Source organism: Limanda limanda, chromosome 1 (genome assembly GCF_963576545.1).
Source record: "Limanda limanda chromosome 1, fLimLim1.1, whole genome shotgun sequence".
In the NCBI taxonomy this organism is placed as follows: domain Eukaryota; kingdom Metazoa; phylum Chordata; class Actinopteri; order Pleuronectiformes; family Pleuronectidae; genus Limanda; species Limanda limanda.
In genome coordinates this window covers 3241932-3261644 of record NC_083636.1, presented here as the reverse complement: position 1 = coordinate 3261644, position 19713 = coordinate 3241932, and the positions used below count along the sequence as shown (strand labels likewise).

Here is a 19713-nt window from a genome sequence, read left to right as displayed (position 1 = left end):
TCAGTCAATCTAGACGTCAAAACGAGTTTTAAACCCCAGAGAACAACTAAACACTCGTCCTTGAAACCACTAGTTTAATATCTCCTCTTATACATGTGCATCCCTGCTTTTATATTGAATTCAGTTAAATAAAAATGTCCATTTCCCCATACTTTCATCCAATAAGCACGACTGATACTTAAGCTTTTCACATCCAGATCTATATTTCTATAAATGTCACTCAGACTTTCTGACTTATCAACCACTTGTTTCTGCTTCTCAAACAAACAAGTTTAAATAATATCATTTTAACACCGTACAGGAAGCGACTGCAGTAAATATAGTACAGCACCATAACAAAAACATACGTCTTGTTTTTATGCATTAGTTCAATTTCTCCTGAAGAGGTGCAGGTAGAGTACATTTTATTTCATGCTCAGCTAAGCTAAGCTAACCAACTGCTTGCATAGCTTCATTATGAGCATATGAACATGACAGTGATATTAAACATATCATCTAACTCTGAAAACAAAGCCAGTAAATCTTAAAATGAAGATTTATCTTTATAAATGAATGTGAAAAAAGCCTCAATATCAACTTCACATTGCTCCAGTTTAATAAACTATCAAATATCAACACAGGCTTTTAGAGTTCAGCTCAAAACAATAAAGTTGGAGTATCACTGTTCAGAATGACAACAACACCATGCATGTTCTTAAATAATAAATATATGTATGTAAATAACTAATACAATACAATACATACTCTGATCATTGTATAGATTGTCCACATCAGTGACAGAAGACTATGACTTTGAGGAACCTGAGTCAGCGTTAAATGATTTGTTTTCCTTTAATTGAAAGAAGACAAATAGGTTTATTTCCTAGAACGATCCTGGACTTCTAACTACTCTCTGATTGCTTCCTCTGCGTCGCCTCCCTGCTGCCGTCCTATTGGATTAAAGCTTTAAACTGTTTGAAAGTGTTCTCTGCACACGGCTCACCTGTGAAACTGCAGCTCTAGTGAGGGATGACTGTGCATCAGAAGCAGTGGGACCTCTACACTTTGTGCTTTCAAAATGAAACTAATGAACCATAAAGTCTGAACTGGTTGAGTTACTTGTGTCTCCAGTGAGTCTGGAGCTTGTTAACGTCGCTGGCCTTGACACAATCTAGATCTTCCTCCTCTTCAGGCGGCTGTCTGAGCGCTGGCTCTCCTCCAGCTCCTTGATTCTCTGACGCAGGAACCCAATCTCCTTGTTCTTCTCCTCTTGGATGAACTGCAGCTTCTGAGGACAGGAAGGAAGGTTTATAAACAAGTGTGACACTGATGACCTGCTCTACATTACCCACTGAGCTTAAATCGTTTAGTCAGTGATTCTCGTTAATATCGGGCTTCTAAACGATTCACAATAATTGTACGAGAGAAAAACAGTAACTTCCCATCTGGGTTATTTTATTTATTTCACAACACTACAGGGAGCGAGGATTCTGGGAATGAATCTGTTGCTGCGAAGAGGGAAACTCTCAGGAGGAGATATTCAGAAAACCCTGATGTGACGTCACAGGTCAGGGCTCATCTGAAGTTTACATTCAAAAGACAAATCATACAAACTGAACCATGAAATATGTTTCTGCTGGAGCACGACTGATAAAAAAAACTGATAGCGATTTACTGGCTGATATCTAACATGGATATTTAAAAATATGGCCATGATTCCTAAAATCTTATCAAACCCTTGTGACAAAGAAATGCAGTTGAAGCTTGATATTTTAATATTTTACCACAAACTTTATAATAAATAACTATAAGAAAAAAGAAAAAAGAACTACAACCAATTATATAGAACTTTTATTATGTAAAATATAAACATAAATCTTTTTTTCATTGTGTATACGCGGATAAAATCTTTCATAATGTAAGATGTATATTGGCCCACTGATAACTCAGTGAAGCTCTAGTTTCTGCCCAGTGAGACCTTGGCTCCCACTTCAGTGTGTTTACTTGTTAATTAAGCTCTATAATGAAGAAGCGGGGGGGAGGAGGATGTATAAACGAGTGTGTGCGGCCGCTCACCCTCTTGAAGACGCTCTGAGGAAGGAGGCTGGATCCTTGCTGCTGCTGCTGCTGCTGCTGCTGCTCCTTCCACTGAGCCGAGCTCTGAACTCGGGCTAACTTCGCACCAAACTGACAAAACACACACAGCAAAACGTCAAATACACGTAGGACTCGAGGCATCGTCTGAGAAGAGACGAGAGCCTCCTGCAGACACACTCTTGACCTCTTCAACCCCTTCAGATTATCTATGTTATTACATATTGGACTTGATGAGGAGAAAATAACTTTAGAAACTAGTCGATGTAACTCTGTCTACATATTCTTACACTCATAGTATATTATATTATCTATTGTATAGTCAAATACTTACATTTATACCTCTACTATATATCATATATTATATCATACTCTCTGTATATTCTTTGTACATATAAGTCTATATACACATATTTAAACATGTGTAAATGTTATAATTATTATTATTATTATATTTACTATTATTATGATATATACTGTTGCTGCCATATTACTATATACTGCTATTATATTGGTATAATTACTATCATATATAAATATATATTATGTTATATTATATACTATATATACTGTACTATTTTTATATACTGTCTAACAATAACATTACCATCATATCATCAGTACTATTACCATCATCTTGCCACTGCACCTTATCTACCTATTTATCTTGTGTTTCTGTTTTTATTCTTTCTACCTCAATATTTTTTATTTTATTCTATTGTATTGTATTTTATTGTATTCAAATATACCGGCTGCTATGACGACTTAATTTCCCTTCGGGGATGAATAAAGTAATCTATCTATCTATCTAAGTAAAATTAAGCTTCTTCTTCTGTTCACCTCCATCTGTAACTTGAGGAGCTCGCTCTGCCTCTCTCGCTCCTGATCCTTCAGCCTCTTCTTCATCTCCTCCAGATGCAGATCCTTCTTCTCCAGAAGTTTCTTCACTTCAGCATCTTTGGCTTCAACTGTCACAACAAAAGGCACCAGACGACTTAAGGTTAATCATAAGAATACTTTATTTTTATTGTATTACCTCCATCGAGGAAGTTATGTTTTCATCACTATTTTATTGAAACTCATGTTGAGGTGAAGCTTTCAGGAATTATTGTTATGTTTTTGATTAATGTTTGACTGAACAAATAGAGTTGAATTAAATGTGAACTGTGCTTATGAGTAGTATTCAGATGTCAGTGTGTTTTCCTTGTTGTCAAAAGCTGGTCTCTTTGTGTCATTGTTTGTCTTTGGATTTGAAACATTGAGACATTGAACCTTGGATCTGGACTCTGAGGGATTTGTTCTGAGCTCTTACCCTGACTGGAACCCTCCCTCTGGGCGAGCTCCGCCTCCCTCCTGCTCTTCTGTCTTACAGCCTCTAGCTCCCTCTTGTGTCTCTCGTCCTTTGTGACCATGACACCGAGCAGCTGCTGGACCTCAGCTTCTCCATCCTGAGGACACACAGACCACATCACTCACCGATGCTGCAGCTGCTGAACACTTAACTTAACTTGACAAAGCGAAGGAAACGTTGGGTCTTCACTCTTCACCTCCACTGTTCTCTCGTTCTGTCGCTTCAGGTCGACCACGTCCCTCTTCAGTCTCTGGTTCTCCACTGAAACATAAACAATATTCACAAGACTATTTGAATCTACCCTCCTCTTAAAAATGTGTGCGTTCATCTGGTGTGTTTTTAATTGACCTCTGAGGTTGCACTGCTCCTGCAGAGTCTGCTGCAAACTGTTCACTGTGAGCAGAAGGCTGTCTCTCTCTGCAACACAACAAGCAACACAATGAACAAGGACACAAGGCTGTCACACAAACACTGAACTCTGGAGAATCTCTGGATATAGAGCGTGGAGGAGATATATGTGAGAATGCAAACGTCCAAATGAGAGGCTGATGACAGTTGTTTCTGAGAATTGATGTATATTTTATTATTATATAATTTCAGGGTTGTTATGGAGTGAATGTGTCCTTTAAAATTCACCTGCATGACCATATATTTGAGGTGTGATTACTTAACAATATATCAGCCCTTTTTGTAAATGTTAACACTTTTAGGATTTGATTTTCTGAAGGAAACCAAACTTCAGACTTTATCTTTCCTCCATGCACCAGGGACGTTCTGTCGTTTGGCCAAATCACCAGCAGAGGGAGCCAAACTAACACCAAGTTCTTTAAATCTTCTCTACCAGCCAGAATAAAGTTATTCAGTTAGTTTCTAATGTAAATAAAGATCAGTCACCTTCAGTCAGACTTTTCTCTTTGGTCTGGTAGAAGTTAACGAGTCTGGTGGCGTCGTCCAGCTCGACCTCCAGCAGCTGGTTCCTGCCACTGACCTGTGAGGTGGTCTGTGGATCAACAGCAACAGACAGTGGACATGTCTGTGTTTATTCTTTATTCTTTATTATGGACAAACAGTGTAAAGGAAACAGATTCTAATGCATCTGTACATGACATTAAACTAAATATCTCATGGGTTTGAAATGGCCTCACTTTGGATTCAAGATATATTAACGTGGCATTTTATACATGTTCAGACATGTTATTTATTAATAAACTTAACAATTAATCTAATTTAAAGAAATAACCACAAGTCTTAGTTTAATACTGAGTTCAATATAGTTAGTAGATGGATAGATATCTAGATAGAGAGGTATACAGGTAAATAGATAGATGGATAGATAGATAGATAGATAGATAGATAGATAGATAGATAGATAGATAGATAGATAGATAGATAGATAGATAGATAGATAGATAGATAGATAGATAGATAGATAGATAGATAGATAGATAGATATACAGGTAAATCTATTTATCTAAGATAGAAATGTTTAAATTAATAGAAAATAGAGAGGGAAGTATCATTAGCAACATGAAGTAGCTTTGATATTTTCAGATGATTTAAATAATTACAGAACTAATTACCAGTAATACAACTAATCATCTTTAAGCTTTAATTAACTTTCTTCTTTTCAATACATGTAACAGTCACATTAGATTAGCCACTGATGAGCTAGTTAGCAAGTTACTCTTAGCTAGCCTACAGGCTAAGCTAGCTAACAGGTTAAGCTAGCTAACAGGCTAAGCTAGCGAACAGGCTAAGCTAGCTAACAGGTTAAGCTAGCTAACAGGCGAAGCTACCTAACAGGCTAAGCTAGCGACCAGGCTAAGCTAGCTAACAGGCTAAGCTAGCTAACAGGCTAACTAGCTTACCTGCTCCAGTTGAGCGAACTCCTCCATCAAGTCGTCGAGATGAAAACAGTTTAACTTCTTCATGGTGTTTGTCCAACAAAGAGCAACTTACTGAAGAAAACAGTGATGAACACTCGACTTTCAATAAAGATACGTGAGATTCCTCTGTGGATGCTAACTGCTAACTGACTAATGGACGAGGCTAATGTTAGCTGACATTTAGCTGCAGGAGCTCGTTCACAGCAACGCTCAGAAAAACTATTATAATAAAGATTTAAAATGAAATATTATATTTACTCTTCAGTGCCAGTTTATTATGCAGCCTCAATAGATGATAGTTATGTTTCACCAAATAATTAAACTGAACATTTAATAGTAGTTATGTTGAAAAATATGATTATATATATTATATTATAATATATTACATTGTTATTAAAGTAGTAGGCCAAAGTAAAATCTAATCCAAAATAATAATTGTTATTATTAAATATTTAAAGTAAGTGGAGACATGAAACTATCTGAGATTAACGACACGACACAAGAGCAAAAGTATGAAAGTTCTTTATTTGACACTTTTTAAACAGCTAAAATGTAAAAACTGTCAAATTCAATACTGACGATAATGTACCCAAAGAATTTAATGTACATGAAGATTCACATTTAGCTAGAAACAAACACAAAAAAATAGTCCATGCATTAGAAAAATATACTGTCTGAAGTACTCCTACTACGTACTGTTACTTCCCCAGAAGACGAAAGATCAAATACCTTTCACTGTCAGCTCGGGACACGTTTCAGTCTATGAAGAAATGAATATGTAACAGCAATAAAATACTACAAGTATTTTAATACGTCATGCTCCAGTTGATCATTTATGCTCTGTCCTACTTCCCCTGTCTCCAACAACAAGATAAGAACGAGTATTAAACAAGCAATGGCTGACTCATTAGTTTAGTGACATTGTTGTTAAAGCCGGAGAAGCTATGAAAACATTAGTAAAACCATAAATTCAGTTTGATTCAGATGAGATGATTCATTGTTTCCAGACATTTTCTCCCAGAGTGTGTTTATACACAGAACCGGATTTTATCATGCAGAAAGTTATTGATATGTACAAAGTTTTGAGAATAAAACATTTAGTGCTCTACTAGTCAACATTATATATTATAAAATGTAATGAAATGAGGAAGGTGTCAACGGGGAATTATCATCATATCATTTTTTTGTGTTTTTAAGTTCACAGGAGCAAACGGCAGATGGAAATTTAGAGAAGTTGGTGAAGGAAGAGGAACGTTTAGCAGCCGAGGGTCAATTTCCACCAAAAGTATCTGGAACTTTCACCGTAACATAAAAACCAGTGGGTAAATAGGCAAATTAGCAAAGTAGCCTGCACCCCCACCAGCAAGGACTTTTTGGGGGAGTTAAATAATTCCCTTAGACCCTGGTCCCCGTGATGGAAAGGCTAGAAAAGTTCCCAGCTCCTGGGGAAACGCACCTTAAACAGCCAGATATCTTTCTCAGGAGTTGGTGGAGCCCAAACCTGAGCTAAAAGAAAAGTGAAGATTGGATTTACATTCAGCATTTGGGCAGAAACACAACTCTAAACAACTGAATTGCAGGTTTTGTCTGCTGGACTTTGAATTGCAGCCCGATCTGGTTGTAGCCAAAAGAACATGAACGTGTCGGGTCCTTGGGGATCGTTCAGTTCTCTCGTGGCCAGGATTGATCATTGATCATTTTTTGCAGCTTCCACGAACCCAGGTTCTAAAGTAGTAGAGTTGAGGTCCTGATCTGAGGAGTCCGATTGTTGAATTATTGGGCAGCTTGTGTTATTTCCTTTTCCACAACCGCAGCTAAACACATTCTTGTGTTCTATTCGTCGCTTATAGCAAACCTGTGGACTTCCCGGCCCTGTCGGGGGTGCAGTGGGGAGGTCGGGGGAGGACAGCCTCATATGCCCCCCCCCCCCCTACTATTTTAGGAGAGCTGACATTCAAAACACAGCCTCGGGAAAATCAATCTCCAAGACTGTTCCGAAGCGTTTCTGCCTTTGATTGACGAGTCTTTACTTTGCACAGGCCGCCGCCCCCGCCGCCGCCGCTGACCTACGGCGTGACGCTTCCCAAAAGGTCAGGGGTCAGGTAGCCGTCCGGGGTGGGCATGGGCTTCGGGATGATAATCTGTGGGAGAGGCGTGGAGTTGGACGTCAGTAGAAGGCTGTTCTGTCCGTCCACGCCCTCGACCACGGTGTAGACGGGAGCGGCGGGCAGCGGTGACGTGGCGGTGGCGTTTGTTTCGTAGTACGGCGACGGCACCGGGTGGCGTCGCTCGCTCGGATCCACATCGGACAGACCGGGGCTCATTTTCCCGGCTTTCAGCTCGGAGGTGTAGCCGCCGTTATCCGCGTCCACCAGCAGCAGCCGGAAGTCGTTCCTCTCCTTCTCCTTCTTCACCACAAAGTCTTTCTCTGGGTCTTTGCTGGTGGTCGTCTCCAGGTCCGTCGGCTCCTCGGGCGCCAGCAGCACTTTGCCGGACGACCTCACCTCGGTCACCTGCGTGTACAGACCGGGAGCTGCCATCGGCGGCTCGGCGGCAGTCGGGCTGCTTGGCTCGGGGGCGTCTTCCTTCCCGAGGGTCTGGCTCGGGACGAGAGGATTGAACGGCGACACGTCCGAGTCGATGGGGAGATCCGGGTCGCAGCAGCTGGCGCGGCCCGAGTCGTCGTCCCTGAAGCCGATGGAGAGCGGCGAGCAGCTGGAGAACAGCGAGCGCTCCACCAGGAAGTCCGTGTCCAGCTCCGTGAGTCTGTCGGTCTGCTCCTCCATGTCCAGGTCGATGAACTCCACCCAGGGGTCGCTGTTGTACAGCTCCGGCCGCAGATGGGGGGGGCCGCCCAGGATGGACGCCAGCTCTCTCATCTTTCCTTTCTGTGAGATTAATCAAAAATCAGCTGATGAGTCGGGTCAGAAGCTTCTCTTTCTACATTCAGGCTACAGCCACAGTTTTACGGTTTTGTCTGAAAATGCATCGACTCTGCTACAGAGACGCCAGATACAGATTTGGAGAATAGAGCCTTGTGACACTCAAACATCATTATTTGCGGGTGAATACCTTCAGGAGCTCAGGATCAATTCCTCGGATTTTCGGTCCAGGGACAGGAGGCAGAAGAATAAATATCAACCTTAGGAGAGCAAAAAGAAAAAAACACGAATAAAGAACATTCAGACTATTTCACGCTTTTGAATGATACAGACACTGAGACAGATTTTCAAGGTCACCGCCCACACAGACACCAACTGAACGCACTCTTTTCTCTGAGCCTTTTCAAAGCATAAAAAACCTTGCTGGTTGATACTTTACTTACTTCTCCTGCTGTGATATGACAACTATCATCAGGATGGCCAGTAAACACAAGGCGCCAAAGATGAGCAAAGCCACGACTGGGAATCTGGACACTGAGAAAGATAAGAAACACACAAATTCACTCATATTCAATATAATAACATAGAAAGATAATGGAATGGTTTTTATTCAATGAGTGTGTGACTCATAAAGGAAAAGATGAAACAGTGACACTTTCATTTATCATAACATGAAGACTTTGCAGTGAGAGTCGAAGCCTGATTGGCGACTTTAGGCCGTTGTGCTATTACAGCCCAGGGGCCTCATTTATAAAAGAGTGCGTAGGATTCATACTAAAAGTGTACGTACGTACGAAATCCGGAAATGGCGTACGCAAAAGATAATTCCGATTTATAAAACCGTGCGCACGTACACCTGAACGCAATGTTCGCTTTAAAAATCACAGTCCACTTGGAAACGTTCGTACGTGGATCTGCCTCCAGATCCGCCCTCCACACGCCCACTTTCCACCATAAATGGTCAACGCAAAGCACGGCGTGAATATTAAATGATGCTGCTGACCAATGGGTTTCCACCGTGAGTCCTGACGGAGTCACCACCTCACGTCTGTGTCGCCGTTTTCCCGTCTCCCCAAAACGGTCGTAAGGGAGGGTCTAAGTTTGCGTAGAAATACGCACATTTTACCGTCAAGTTTTTTTTTATAAATCCCAACGTTGGCGTGAGAAGTGGCGTACGCACGTTTCAGGCCCGTTTTGTGCGTACGCAACGGTTATAAATGAGGCCCCAGGTTCCTAATTCATGACCTATACTGCAGCCAGCCACCAGGGGGCGATCAAAATGCGACACACACACAGCACCAGCCAGTGTGTAAACGTAGTAATGAATGTTTACCTCTGGATGGGATATGGACAAATACAGAGTCGCTGAATTCTCCGAAGTCTTTCCCTCCGAGCATCTTGCACCGGACTCGAACCGTGTGGTTGACGTTGGTCTTGAGTCCGTACAGCGAGCGGTGCGTGCTCCTCACGAGCTCCGACTGCCGGGAGGAAAACAGGAATCAACACATCAGCACGGTTTTTTAAAACTCAACTCCACCAGGAGCTTGAAATTTAACACAGCGGGAAATCAAACGGAGAAGAAGCTCACCGTCTCCCACCGGTCGGAGTTGACGTTGCAGTGCTGGACCTCGTACTGAAGCCTCATCCATCCCATCTCCACGTCGGCCGACTCCGGAGCCTTCCAGCTCACCATGATGTCATAGTGCGTCCCGGTGGAGCTCACGTTGAGCAGCGTCCAGTTCAGGTTCGACACCGGATCCGGTTGAACTGCGGAGAGGAAAAGGTTCATCATCAGAAGCTAAACATCACCTTAGTTTTCAATACATGTTCAGGAAACTACATCGACAACTACATGGTAAAAGGTGATTGGACAGCTGTGTGTCCCATTATTACCCGAGCACTGACCTGCCAGGTGAGGCCCTATTGAAATTGTAAGGATTATTATTATTATTATTCAGGCAAATTAATTTAGGGCTTTAACATGCTCAAAATTCTTACCAAAATTTGCAAAAAAGTGGTGAAAATGTATGTATTCTGGAGGAATTTTCAATTTTTACACTATTATTCTTGTTTTTTTGTTATTATTCTTCTCATCTCCATGGTGACAGCCGAGCGGCAAACCCACCGATGTCTTCCACGAAGAACAGCTTCTCGTCGTAGAGGACGGCTCGGTCGGCCGAGTGGAGCTGGACGTTGTAGATGGTCCAGACGCTCGTGTGGTTCTTGTTGAAGAAGCACTCGTGGGGCCGCTCGGGGGGGTAGTGAGGACACTCGCTCCAGTCCTTCGGGGAGTCCGGGGAGGGTCTGCGAGGGGGAGGCAAGACAACATGAGGACGGATACAAGATGGAAGGAGGAGCACTTCTCTCAGTCGGAAAATCGACTCGACAAAGCAGCTTGTGCATATTTCAGAGGAGTAAAAGAGAATATTTATACAGCTGTAGATTAAAACAGGTTGTATAATATGAATGAAAACAGAAGAACAGATCTACTTGTCATCCTCGATTTTTGGAGCTTTTAGAACATCTGTATTTTTGTTTGTGATTTCAATAGACCTGTCTAAAGGATAAAACGATGTATTTATATACATATAGTCTGCTGTATGATGTTAATGCAACGAATAATGTATTTTATGAGGAAATAATCCTGATGTCTATAATATACTTTTTATAGACAGAATTTAAAGACCAAATATTTGGTCTTTAAATTACTTGCCTGAAAATGCAGGTGACATACATGTACAATCTTAAATCAATGCTATAACCAAGCACTGTGTTTATCCAGAGCTCAACATTCTTCCTCTGCACCATAGACTTCGATTTAAGAACATAATAACTTTACCTGTAATCTCATTTTTCTCAGTAGTATTTGTTTTTGTCGTATGTGTAAAAACAGCTGTAAACTCATTAATAAGACTTCTTAAAAGGCCTTAAAACCAAAGAAAATACAAAAACTATAGATCAGATGAGGATTTGTTTGATGTATTTCATTGCATGTTTACACCCATGAATTATGTATCAGATTTCTGTTTTGCAGTTATCCTTTTCCTCCGTGCACATTGTTTAAAAAAAGCCTGAGAAGCTTGATTTCTTTGAGAGCACAGAGAAACCACATCATGTCTGGCAGAGTTTTCCCGGCCTCACTTTTTGTTCATGTAGAATAAGCGCAGGGCTCCCGGCTCCGAGAGGTTCTGGAAAGATCCGACATTCCATCTGCAGCGGAAAGTCTCCATGTCGCTGGAGACGCAGCCGGTGAAGTGGGGGGGGCGTCTCTCGGGGACGACTGCAGGGAGACAATAATTACACATCGGATTCTTTTTTTTTTTATTCCACAAACATCTGTTTCACTCTCTATGATTCGCCGCGGCCTGTCAGGGACACGGTGTAACCTAACCCCGGTGAGCTCCAGCCACAGGGCAAACAACCAGCCTTTTTTCCTGGAAGACATTTAACTGCTGGAGAGTTCGACGCCTCGGCTGTCGTGGAATCTGCTTTTGGCTTTTCCCCATACGCAGAAACGCTGGAGCACAGAGTGTTCCGCAGGGATCCTGTTTTACTGGCTGCAAGAACTCGCACTATGTGTTCACACAGCTTCAGGGACAGAGAGGAGTGTTGCAAAACTCAAAATTACTAATTTTATGAGAGTGCTGCAGAGAGTCGTACAGTGAAAACAAAGTTGCAAAGAATTTATGCAGCGTTGAGACGGATCAAGAAAAAAGCTGTGAAACCAAAAAAGGGATTTGACCTGAGGAATTTGTTTTTAGCTGTCAGAGAGGCGTGTTCTGTGTCATTTCCTTCTGCACATACAGTTCTCATCTACTCACTGCATTGTATCTGTACCATACCATGTTACAGAAGTAATGTAGAGTTCTTCTTTTCCTTGCTGCACTCCACTTTGATGCATGTGTTCCTGAACAAAGTCTTATTCATCAGGTCATTTCTTTAATATCCTAATTTATAAATAAAGTTATTGGCTCCATGCTTATGTTTTAACTGCTGCAGGATTACAAACTTTAAGGGTTGATTCACTCAAATGAACCAAAATAACATGAAAACTTTCTCCATTTCATCGATCTGTTTCCAAATAATATTCCTTCGATGTGCCTCTGATTAAAAGAGAGATCTTTGCAATGTGGTGATCACAGCATGGAGATGAATTACATTTAATAACAAAAAAGTTTAATTTATGCATTTATTTTATAATATATGCTGCTATCTGATCTGTTTCAGTCCCACGTATGAATATCAGTCTCCAGGGCTCCTCTCCAAACCAGAAGAGCCACTCCTCTGCAGCCTTCACTCCCACCAGCCCCGAGGTTAATACGCAGATAAATATGTAAGTTAAATGTGGACGAACTGGCTCTTTAACCAATAAGCTCCGGGAGGTTGTGATCAACACGTCAGGAGGAGCTACACAAACACACAAGGCCGAGCCGGCTGAGTACCAAGAAGTGTCGGGACACGACGGCTCCTCTGAAGCCGAGAGGAGGATGAATACCTCTGGCTCAGGGTGCTTCGGGGAAGGGGGGGGGGCGGCGTGTACAGGTTAAAAATAACCTGTTTACCATATCACTGAGCCCGAGTGAGATCTGTGCTGAGCTCAGGACGACGGGTAAAATCAATTTGACTCTTAGTTATGTGAAGCATTTGTGAGGCTCATTTCAACACGATGAATGAGGACATGAGGTCGGTTCGGAAAGAGCGACACGAGAAAACAGTTTGCAATAACTGATTTATTATCATTTATTATGGTTTGTGTGAAAGGGAAGATTTGACTTTTGCTTTCAAACTTGCATTTCCCACATGTCCACTGAGATCTGTGCTGGTTCAGGATCAGACATGAAGATTCATTCTTATCGTTTGGAAAACCAACGTGTAGATTGTGTAATAAATCTTGAGAGATTAGCCAACAACCTTGTTGCACATCTGGGTTATTCAGCCTCGTAAATCTATTGCAGGAAGATTTACAGTATAAATATATTTTTTACATGTTTTTTACGGTATTACAATTTGCTCCCTTTAGTATTTTTCCTGCTTTTAAGTCGATTTCTGTATTTCTACATCTGGATCTGAGTGTTTCTTCCACCACCGACTGACACAAAGAGCAACGAAGTAGAAAAGGAAAGTGTTTCTGCTCCGTGACTCTCGCACAGACTCACTTCCACACCCAGTGGGCTGTGAACATCTGGCTCCGGGGTCGTTAGAACACAACCCGCTCACCTTGCTTCTCCGTGCCTGTGTGTCAAAGTTAAGTGCTGCCGTGTTTGCTCAGCAGAGTTCAGCCCTGGTGTAAGTCAACATGTGAGCCGTGGACGTGCAGCTCTTTGTGAACACACTCATTAGAGCCGCGAAACACGCAGCCGCTGTCCAACGCTGTGATATCACTTTACAACGAGATGGGTTCTCATTACAGGCCTGGTCCCCCCGAGGCGGAGCGCCGGCCGAGCCAGTAAACATGTTGACGCTGTGATTTCTCTCTGAGCGCTGCCAACGCAAGGTCTATTTCAGGGTTCAAGAAAACATCCTCAGTGTGTTTTTTTTATGCCCAGATGTGTTTCCTCCTCAGCCACGACTTCCAGGGAAGCAGGAAATAGCAGTTCATTTCCTTTGAAGGTCCAACTCATAACTTCAGCAGTCGACCACCAACCGTCAGGTAGCGGCACAGCTGACTGTCTGGCTCTGTTCCTGATAATCAATGTGTGTTTCTCCTTTTATAGCCTCCATTAATCTGCACGGACGCTTCCATTAATGTGTTTCCTGTGAGCGCCCGGGCCTTGTTTACAGAGTCACATGTGCAGACATCAATCAGGGCGCTCTCGGGGGGGGAAACGCTCGGTCCTCTGCATTTATTCAAAGGCCGTTTCCTCCCTCATCCCTGATAACAGCTCCTCACTCGCCCAACCAGCCTCATTGTGTGAAACGTACATGGAGGGGAGGAAAACTGTCGTGTTGGCGAAAGCAAAGAGTCACAATAGTGGAGAAATGGAATCGCGTTAGGAACCGAGGTCGTGATCTCTGAACTGAGATGGTTTAAGATCTTCTGAAGCAGCTGCTCGATGCTGAGAGGACACTTCAGCCGAGCTCAAGAACCCGGACGTTTTTCCTGCCGACGCTGCCGGGGAGATTGAGGCAAATTAGCTGCTGACGTAAGAAGAAGAAGAAGCGATGGAAACAACAAGCTGCTCCCCCCCGCTCCACCAGGAGGGGGCAGTGCAGCACAAGACTAACACAACTTTACTGGTGTTGCTTTATAAATCTAGCAACACCAGTAAAGTGTTGTTCTCTCTCGAGGAAACAGATTTTTACAAGATTGAGCGACTGAAATAAAACGCTGCAGTGCTCGACTAATCAGGCTTCTTCAGCTCTGCAAGCCCCGCCCCCAAATGTTCCTGTACTTTGGCATAGTACTACCCCCCCGAGCAGGGACTTTCTGGGGGTTAAAAAAGGACCCTGGACCTTTATTTAGTTCCTGGAGAGTTCCCACTGTAGTATATATATATATACCTCACTACAAATGATCTCTTTATATTCTTCTTATATTAATAAACACTCTCTTATTCACAGTGTTATTGTTCATGATAGGATAAGGAACCTAGAGGGACCTACATTTTATTTTCTAAGCTTTTCTTTGCAGCTTGATCAGGGAACAAGGAACGACTCAGTCACTGAATCAGGAATCGTGCACAGATGTGAGACGTGTAGTTTAGCCCCTCTGTGTGAATCGTTGCCCCCCCTTTACGGCCCCTGATCTAGGAAAGTCCTCCGCCGCTGATCCAGATCCACTCCCACACCTCAATTCTTGCCTGGGTCACACGCCCCCCCCCCCCCGTCCTGCTCCTCTCCTACTTTTCGTGGAAATCTGTTCAATAGTTTTTGAGAAATCCTGTTGACCTGCACCTACAAATGCAAGTGAAAGTGCAACGTGGTCGTAGACGTGAAGCCAGGATCAGCTCAGACAGCCCGGGACCTCTGAAAAACACATTATCCCACGTCTGCATCATAATACAAATCTTGAACATATTCCATTAATTTGTTTTTCACCACAGGGAGAGACCCCTCACTGGCTGGACTCTGTGACGTGGGCTGCGCCTCAGAAATCTGCAGGTCGTTACAAGTTGGCAAACGTGCTGCCGTGTCTGCAGAGAGAAATTACACAAACACGGGCTCGCTGCTGGTTTCTGCTAACAAGCTGCTGACGCTCACGCCCATGTTCCTGCCACCGGCGGGAAAAAAACACACACACCTGTCAGAGGCTACAGGAGCCGAGAGGGAGCGAGACTCTCTCTGACTGAGAGTTATGTAAAGAGGCCGAGCGCAGGACGCCAGCGAGAGACCCCGATGGTCAGAGCTCGTTTGAATCTGTGGATAAAACAAAGCTCATGTATGCAAATACATCGTCCGTCCATTGGCACCGAGGCGGTCCGGGCTGTGAAGGAGGGGGGGGGCGCGCACAAACAGCTCGGCATTGTTCGGCGGTGAAGTGCTCTCTGAATTCCTGGGAAGCCACTTCACTGGAAATCTGCTGGCCGCTGTGTGTGGCTCTGTCTCTGTGGAGAGTTCCGCTGTTGTGCAACACTTTTCATAATCATCCGACTGCCAAAGCGGCACCGCGGCTATGCAGCCGCCGATGTTTTCTATTGAAGGTGGTAAACACGCTCCTGCAGCTCCATTAAAAACACATTCATCTCCATTTATTTGTTCCTCCTGGCAGTTTTTCTTTTTTTTTAAAAACAAACACATCGACAGGAATTAAGAATCTGATCGACTGAAGACTCGAGATGTCGCAGAAAGCATCTTAAACACCAAGAATAAAACATTGAAGCAAACAAATCAACACAATCAGTGTTTGCATGTCTACAAACGCTTTCAGCTTCAGGTGAAATGAGAGGAGCTGCTGCTAAATGCAGATTACTCCTGAACGTACCTTGAGTTGAAGCGGTGAAGAAGTGGAGGCAGAGGACGAGCACGCTGAGCCGAGCAGCCGGAGCCATGGTGCTGAGCTGTGGACCAAACATGTGCTGAATGTTAGTTTCTCCACATCTCGACCCGGGGAGGCCCTGCCCACTCCCACCTCGAAGCACAGACTCCACCGCTCAGATTCCCACTGAGGAGGAGATGGAGTAGAAAGAGTCACAGGACGGAAACCTGCTGCAGATACAAGCCCTGAAACGTTTTTTTCAATATTCCAGCTTCGGTTATTCTACCTGCCGACGTTCACCTGGATTCACGTGAACTCTGCTCCAGCTTTTGCAAATAATTAGCTGAATACTGGAAACCCGAACTCCTCAGGACAGAAGCCCAGGAAACCCTGTAACTGTTTAGTTTATCTTAACTGCTTAAATAAACTGGATAAGCTTCGGCTGCTCTTTACGACTTCAGGCTTCTGACTCACAGAGGATTTTACATTCGCTGGTTTGGAAATTGAACTCATTCCAAAAGTTTTCAAGGTTGAAGTGAATCTTCTCTTTAGGAATCTGACGCTCCCAGCTCCTCGTCTCATTAGTGGCCCGGTGGACCGTTAAAAATATAATAAAACAAAAACATCAAGGTTTTACCGTCTTCAGCAAACATGCAAAATTTATAAAAACACCAAAACATCTCTGTCATACGTAAATAATAGTGCATGAGGGTGCATGAGAGGGCACTGCATGCATATTGGTTGATCAACAACAATCCACAAGTACTTGAACCCGAGTCCCGACTGAAAAACAGCAGTTTACAAGTTGCAGTTTTTATACCAGTGGATTTTATAGATCTAGTAGTTTTTAATGGGAGGACACACAGTGGGTCACTTGTGCAACTGTTGTGTGTGTGTGTGTGTGTTTGTGCCTCTGACACACATACGACTGCAGCTACTTCCCACAGAGAACCTTTACTCCTCAGTAAGACAGTGAGGAAGTCTCCTGCTGATAACACCAACAGACTCAACCAGCCTCCGATAACACGGCTCTGTGGAGATAAGCAGGTGTGGACACTGGTAACAAAGGGCGACCCAAGGTCAGGACAAGACGCTGAGCACGAGTTCACACCACGAGTTTAAATTACGTTTTTAACACAACGTTTGTCACCTTTATTTTAAGTTTTAAACCCTTTGATTGGGGGAAATGTTCTGGATAATGAGGATAATATCCAGTAGCTTGTCACACGTTCAGTGTAAAGCACAGACTTACACATCTGCTGCTGCTCTAACGACCCTGGTGAAACATCTGTTTTCAATGTCACGCTCCTTGCTGATGGTTCGGAGAAGAAACCACAACAGTCACCGAACCCGGGGCCGAGAACTCAGTGTTTAAAAGAGACGTGTTTCACTCTGTACCAGCAGGAAAGTGAGGTAGGAACAAAGTGTGTCCACGGAGCTTATTGGGTCTCTACAGACTGTGTTTAATTTATCAATACATAGGTCAGTTAATCAATGTGTTTGTTAATTAATAACTTGTAAAAGGAAATTAAAATGTGAGTGTTGATTATTATTATGAATTAATATCAAGTCTTAGAACGTGTGAGTGAAGTGTTTAATTTATTGAGTTTTTTTCAACTCAAAAGTGTGAGAGAGAGAGAGAGATAGATAGATAGATAGATAGATAGATAGATAGATAGATAGATAGATAGATAGATAGATAGATAGATAGATAGAGAGAGAGAGAGAGAGAGAGAGAGAGAGAGAGAGAGAGAGAGAGAGAGAGAGATATCAATTAATAAATGGAAAATTCGACGGACGGACAGAAAGACACACAAATAAATAGATAGATAGATATACAGATAAATAGATAAAGACATATATACAGATAGATAGATAGATAGACAGATAAATAGATAAAGATAGATATACAGATAGATAGATAGATAGATAGATAGATAGATAGATAGATAGATAGATAGATAGATAGATAGATAGATAGATAGATAGATAGATAGATAGATAGATAGATATACAGATAACTAGATGGATATACAGATAGATAGATAGATAGATAGATAGATAGATAGATAGATAGATAGATAGATAGATAGATAGATAGATAGATAGATAGATAGATAGATAGATAGATAAATAGATAGATAGATAGATAGATAGATAGATAGATAGATAGATAGATAGATAGATAGATAGATAGATAGATAGATAGATAGATAGATAGCTATTGGAAAACGGAAATAATCTAATAAAGCAACTTAATTCCTTTAAAAATAAACTTAAGGTAAACTTCATTTCTTTTCCACCAGTGAAACTCTGCAGCTGCTTTCAGACGCTTCACAGTTTCTGCGTCTGTCTGAAATCAATACTGCACATGTGAACACAACAACAACACAACAACCCAACCAGTCTATAATCCACAGAGTGAGACACACACAGTGAATGTCCATGCAGCGGCGGACACACACATCTGGAGACAGAGGAGACACTCACCTGTGTGTGTGTGTGTGTGATTCTGAAGAAAAGCCCCAGTGAAGTCCACGCTGCGTGAACAACCTCCCGCACTGATCCGCTCACCAGGTTCCGGACTCTGTCGAAGAAACACGACGTGTCCGCATGTCTCCGAGGCTCAGAGGAGGGCGCCACCTACTGGCGAGTCCCTGCAGGACGGCTGACACAACAGAATCAGAATCAGAATTCTTTTATTTGCCAAGTATATTTGCACATACAGGAAATTTCCTTGGTGTCATTGGTGCACTTAACATAAAACAACAATATAAAAAAACAACAATGTATAATAAAATAGAATAAAATAGAATACAAATATATACAGTAACAGAGTTATGGACACGTGCGGTGCTAAGGTGTAGTTATTGGTGATAGTGCAACAGGATTAGAATAACAAAAATCATAATCACAATAATCATAATAACCACAATTAGTATTATTAAATTATTATAATTGTGATTATTACTGTTATTATTATATTATTATTTTATTATTATTTTATTAATTTATCATCTTCATCAAATAATTATTATTATTAATATAAATTATTATTATTATTAATATATAATAATGTGTCTGTCTGTGAAATATAATGGAGAACGAATACTATGCTCACGTCAGGTAACACAGCTGTGTAATATTTATTTATTATAAACCGTATCTACAGTAAGTGTGTCTGTTTCACTTGTGTTGAAAAGAGCAGATATATCTATTTAAAGATTCTACTGTGAAACTTTAAATAGAATTATTCTACTACATGATCTATTCTTTCGTTCACATGTGAAGGAACAGCGCCTCCATGCGGTCGGAGCAACGCACTCCAGCCTGTGGTGTCACATTTCAGTCAGTGTTCACACACTGGTACAAGGGAGTCTCGCCCACTCACAGGCTGTGTGCAAAGAGACACACACACACACACACACACACACACACACACACACACACACACACACACACACACACACACACATCCTGTTTATCTTTTAGGAACATGTAAACCTGCAGTGGTATTTAAAGCCACTTAGAAGCAGCAGCAACATTCTGTGAGTTGTAATTAAACAGTAATACAGTCCACTGCATTGAAATACATTGAAATGCCTG

At 42.2% G+C, this 19713-nt stretch overlaps 2 protein-coding genes across 4 annotated transcripts; both read right to left on the bottom strand.

Annotated features, from left to right (window-relative positions):
• Positions 1-572: 572 nt before the first annotated feature.
• On the bottom strand, positions 573-5409 carry LOC133011570 (coiled-coil domain-containing protein 152-like). The gene is made up of 8 exons (XM_061079330.1): positions 5293-5409; positions 4319-4424; positions 3773-3841; positions 3621-3685; positions 3386-3521; positions 2914-3041; positions 2056-2166; positions 573-1267 (listed from the first exon to the last, which is right to left on the bottom strand). Exons 1-8 carry the CDS (start codon positions 5353-5355, stop codon positions 1151-1153), a joined length of 795 nt encoding a protein of 264 aa, XP_060935313.1. The 5' UTR covers positions 5356-5409; the 3' UTR covers positions 573-1150.
• A 407-nt stretch (positions 5410-5816) lies between these two features.
• Positions 5817-18710, bottom strand: ghrb (growth hormone receptor b). Of its 3 annotated transcripts, none has more exons than XM_061085657.1 (9): positions 18598-18710; positions 16114-16293; positions 11334-11472; positions 10318-10496; positions 9781-9959; positions 9526-9670; positions 8636-8726; positions 8383-8452; positions 5817-8198 (listed from the first exon to the last, which is right to left on the bottom strand). In XM_061085657.1, the coding sequence occupies exons 2-9, from the start codon at positions 16202-16204 to the stop codon at positions 7377-7379; spliced, it is 1716 nt and encodes a 571-aa protein (XP_060941640.1). In that variant the 5' UTR covers positions 16205-16293; positions 18598-18710; the 3' UTR covers positions 5817-7376. The 3 variants fall into 3 exon arrangements, with proteins under 3 accessions (XP_060941640.1, XP_060941720.1, XP_060941797.1); XM_061085737.1 differs by having other exon boundaries at positions 16114-16189; XM_061085814.1 differs by having other exon boundaries at positions 16114-16194; positions 18601-18710.
• Positions 18711-19713: the final 1003 nt, after the last annotated feature.

What these genes read in the sequence shown, in the direction of transcription:
- LOC133011570 (XM_061079330.1), bottom strand. Translation starts at nt 5,355, where the DNA reads ATGAAGAAGTTAAACTGTTTTCATCTCGACGACTTGATGGAGGAGTTC. An exon ending in AGTTCGCTCAACTGGAGCAG is followed by an intron (nt 4,425 to 5,292) that starts GTAAGCTAGTTA and finishes GTTGATCCACAG; the next exon opens with ACCACCTCACAGGTCAGTGG. An exon ending in TCCTCAAGTTACAGATGGAG is followed by an intron (nt 2,167 to 2,913) that starts GTGAACAGAAGA and finishes GTGTTTTGTCAG; the next exon opens with TTTGGTGCGAAGTTAGCCCG.
- ghrb (XM_061085657.1), bottom strand. Translation starts at nt 16,204, where the DNA reads ATGTTTGGTCCACAGCTCAGCACCATGGCTCCGGCTGCTCGGCTCAGC. An exon ending in ACTCCGACCGGTGGGAGACG is followed by an intron (nt 9,671 to 9,780) that starts GTGAGCTTCTTC and finishes TCCTCCCGGCAG; the next exon opens with TCGGAGCTCGTGAGGAGCAC. An exon ending in TTGATCCTGAGCTCCTGAAG is followed by an intron (nt 8,199 to 8,382) that starts GTATTCACCCGC and finishes TTAATCTCACAG; the next exon opens with AAAGGAAAGATGAGAGAGCT.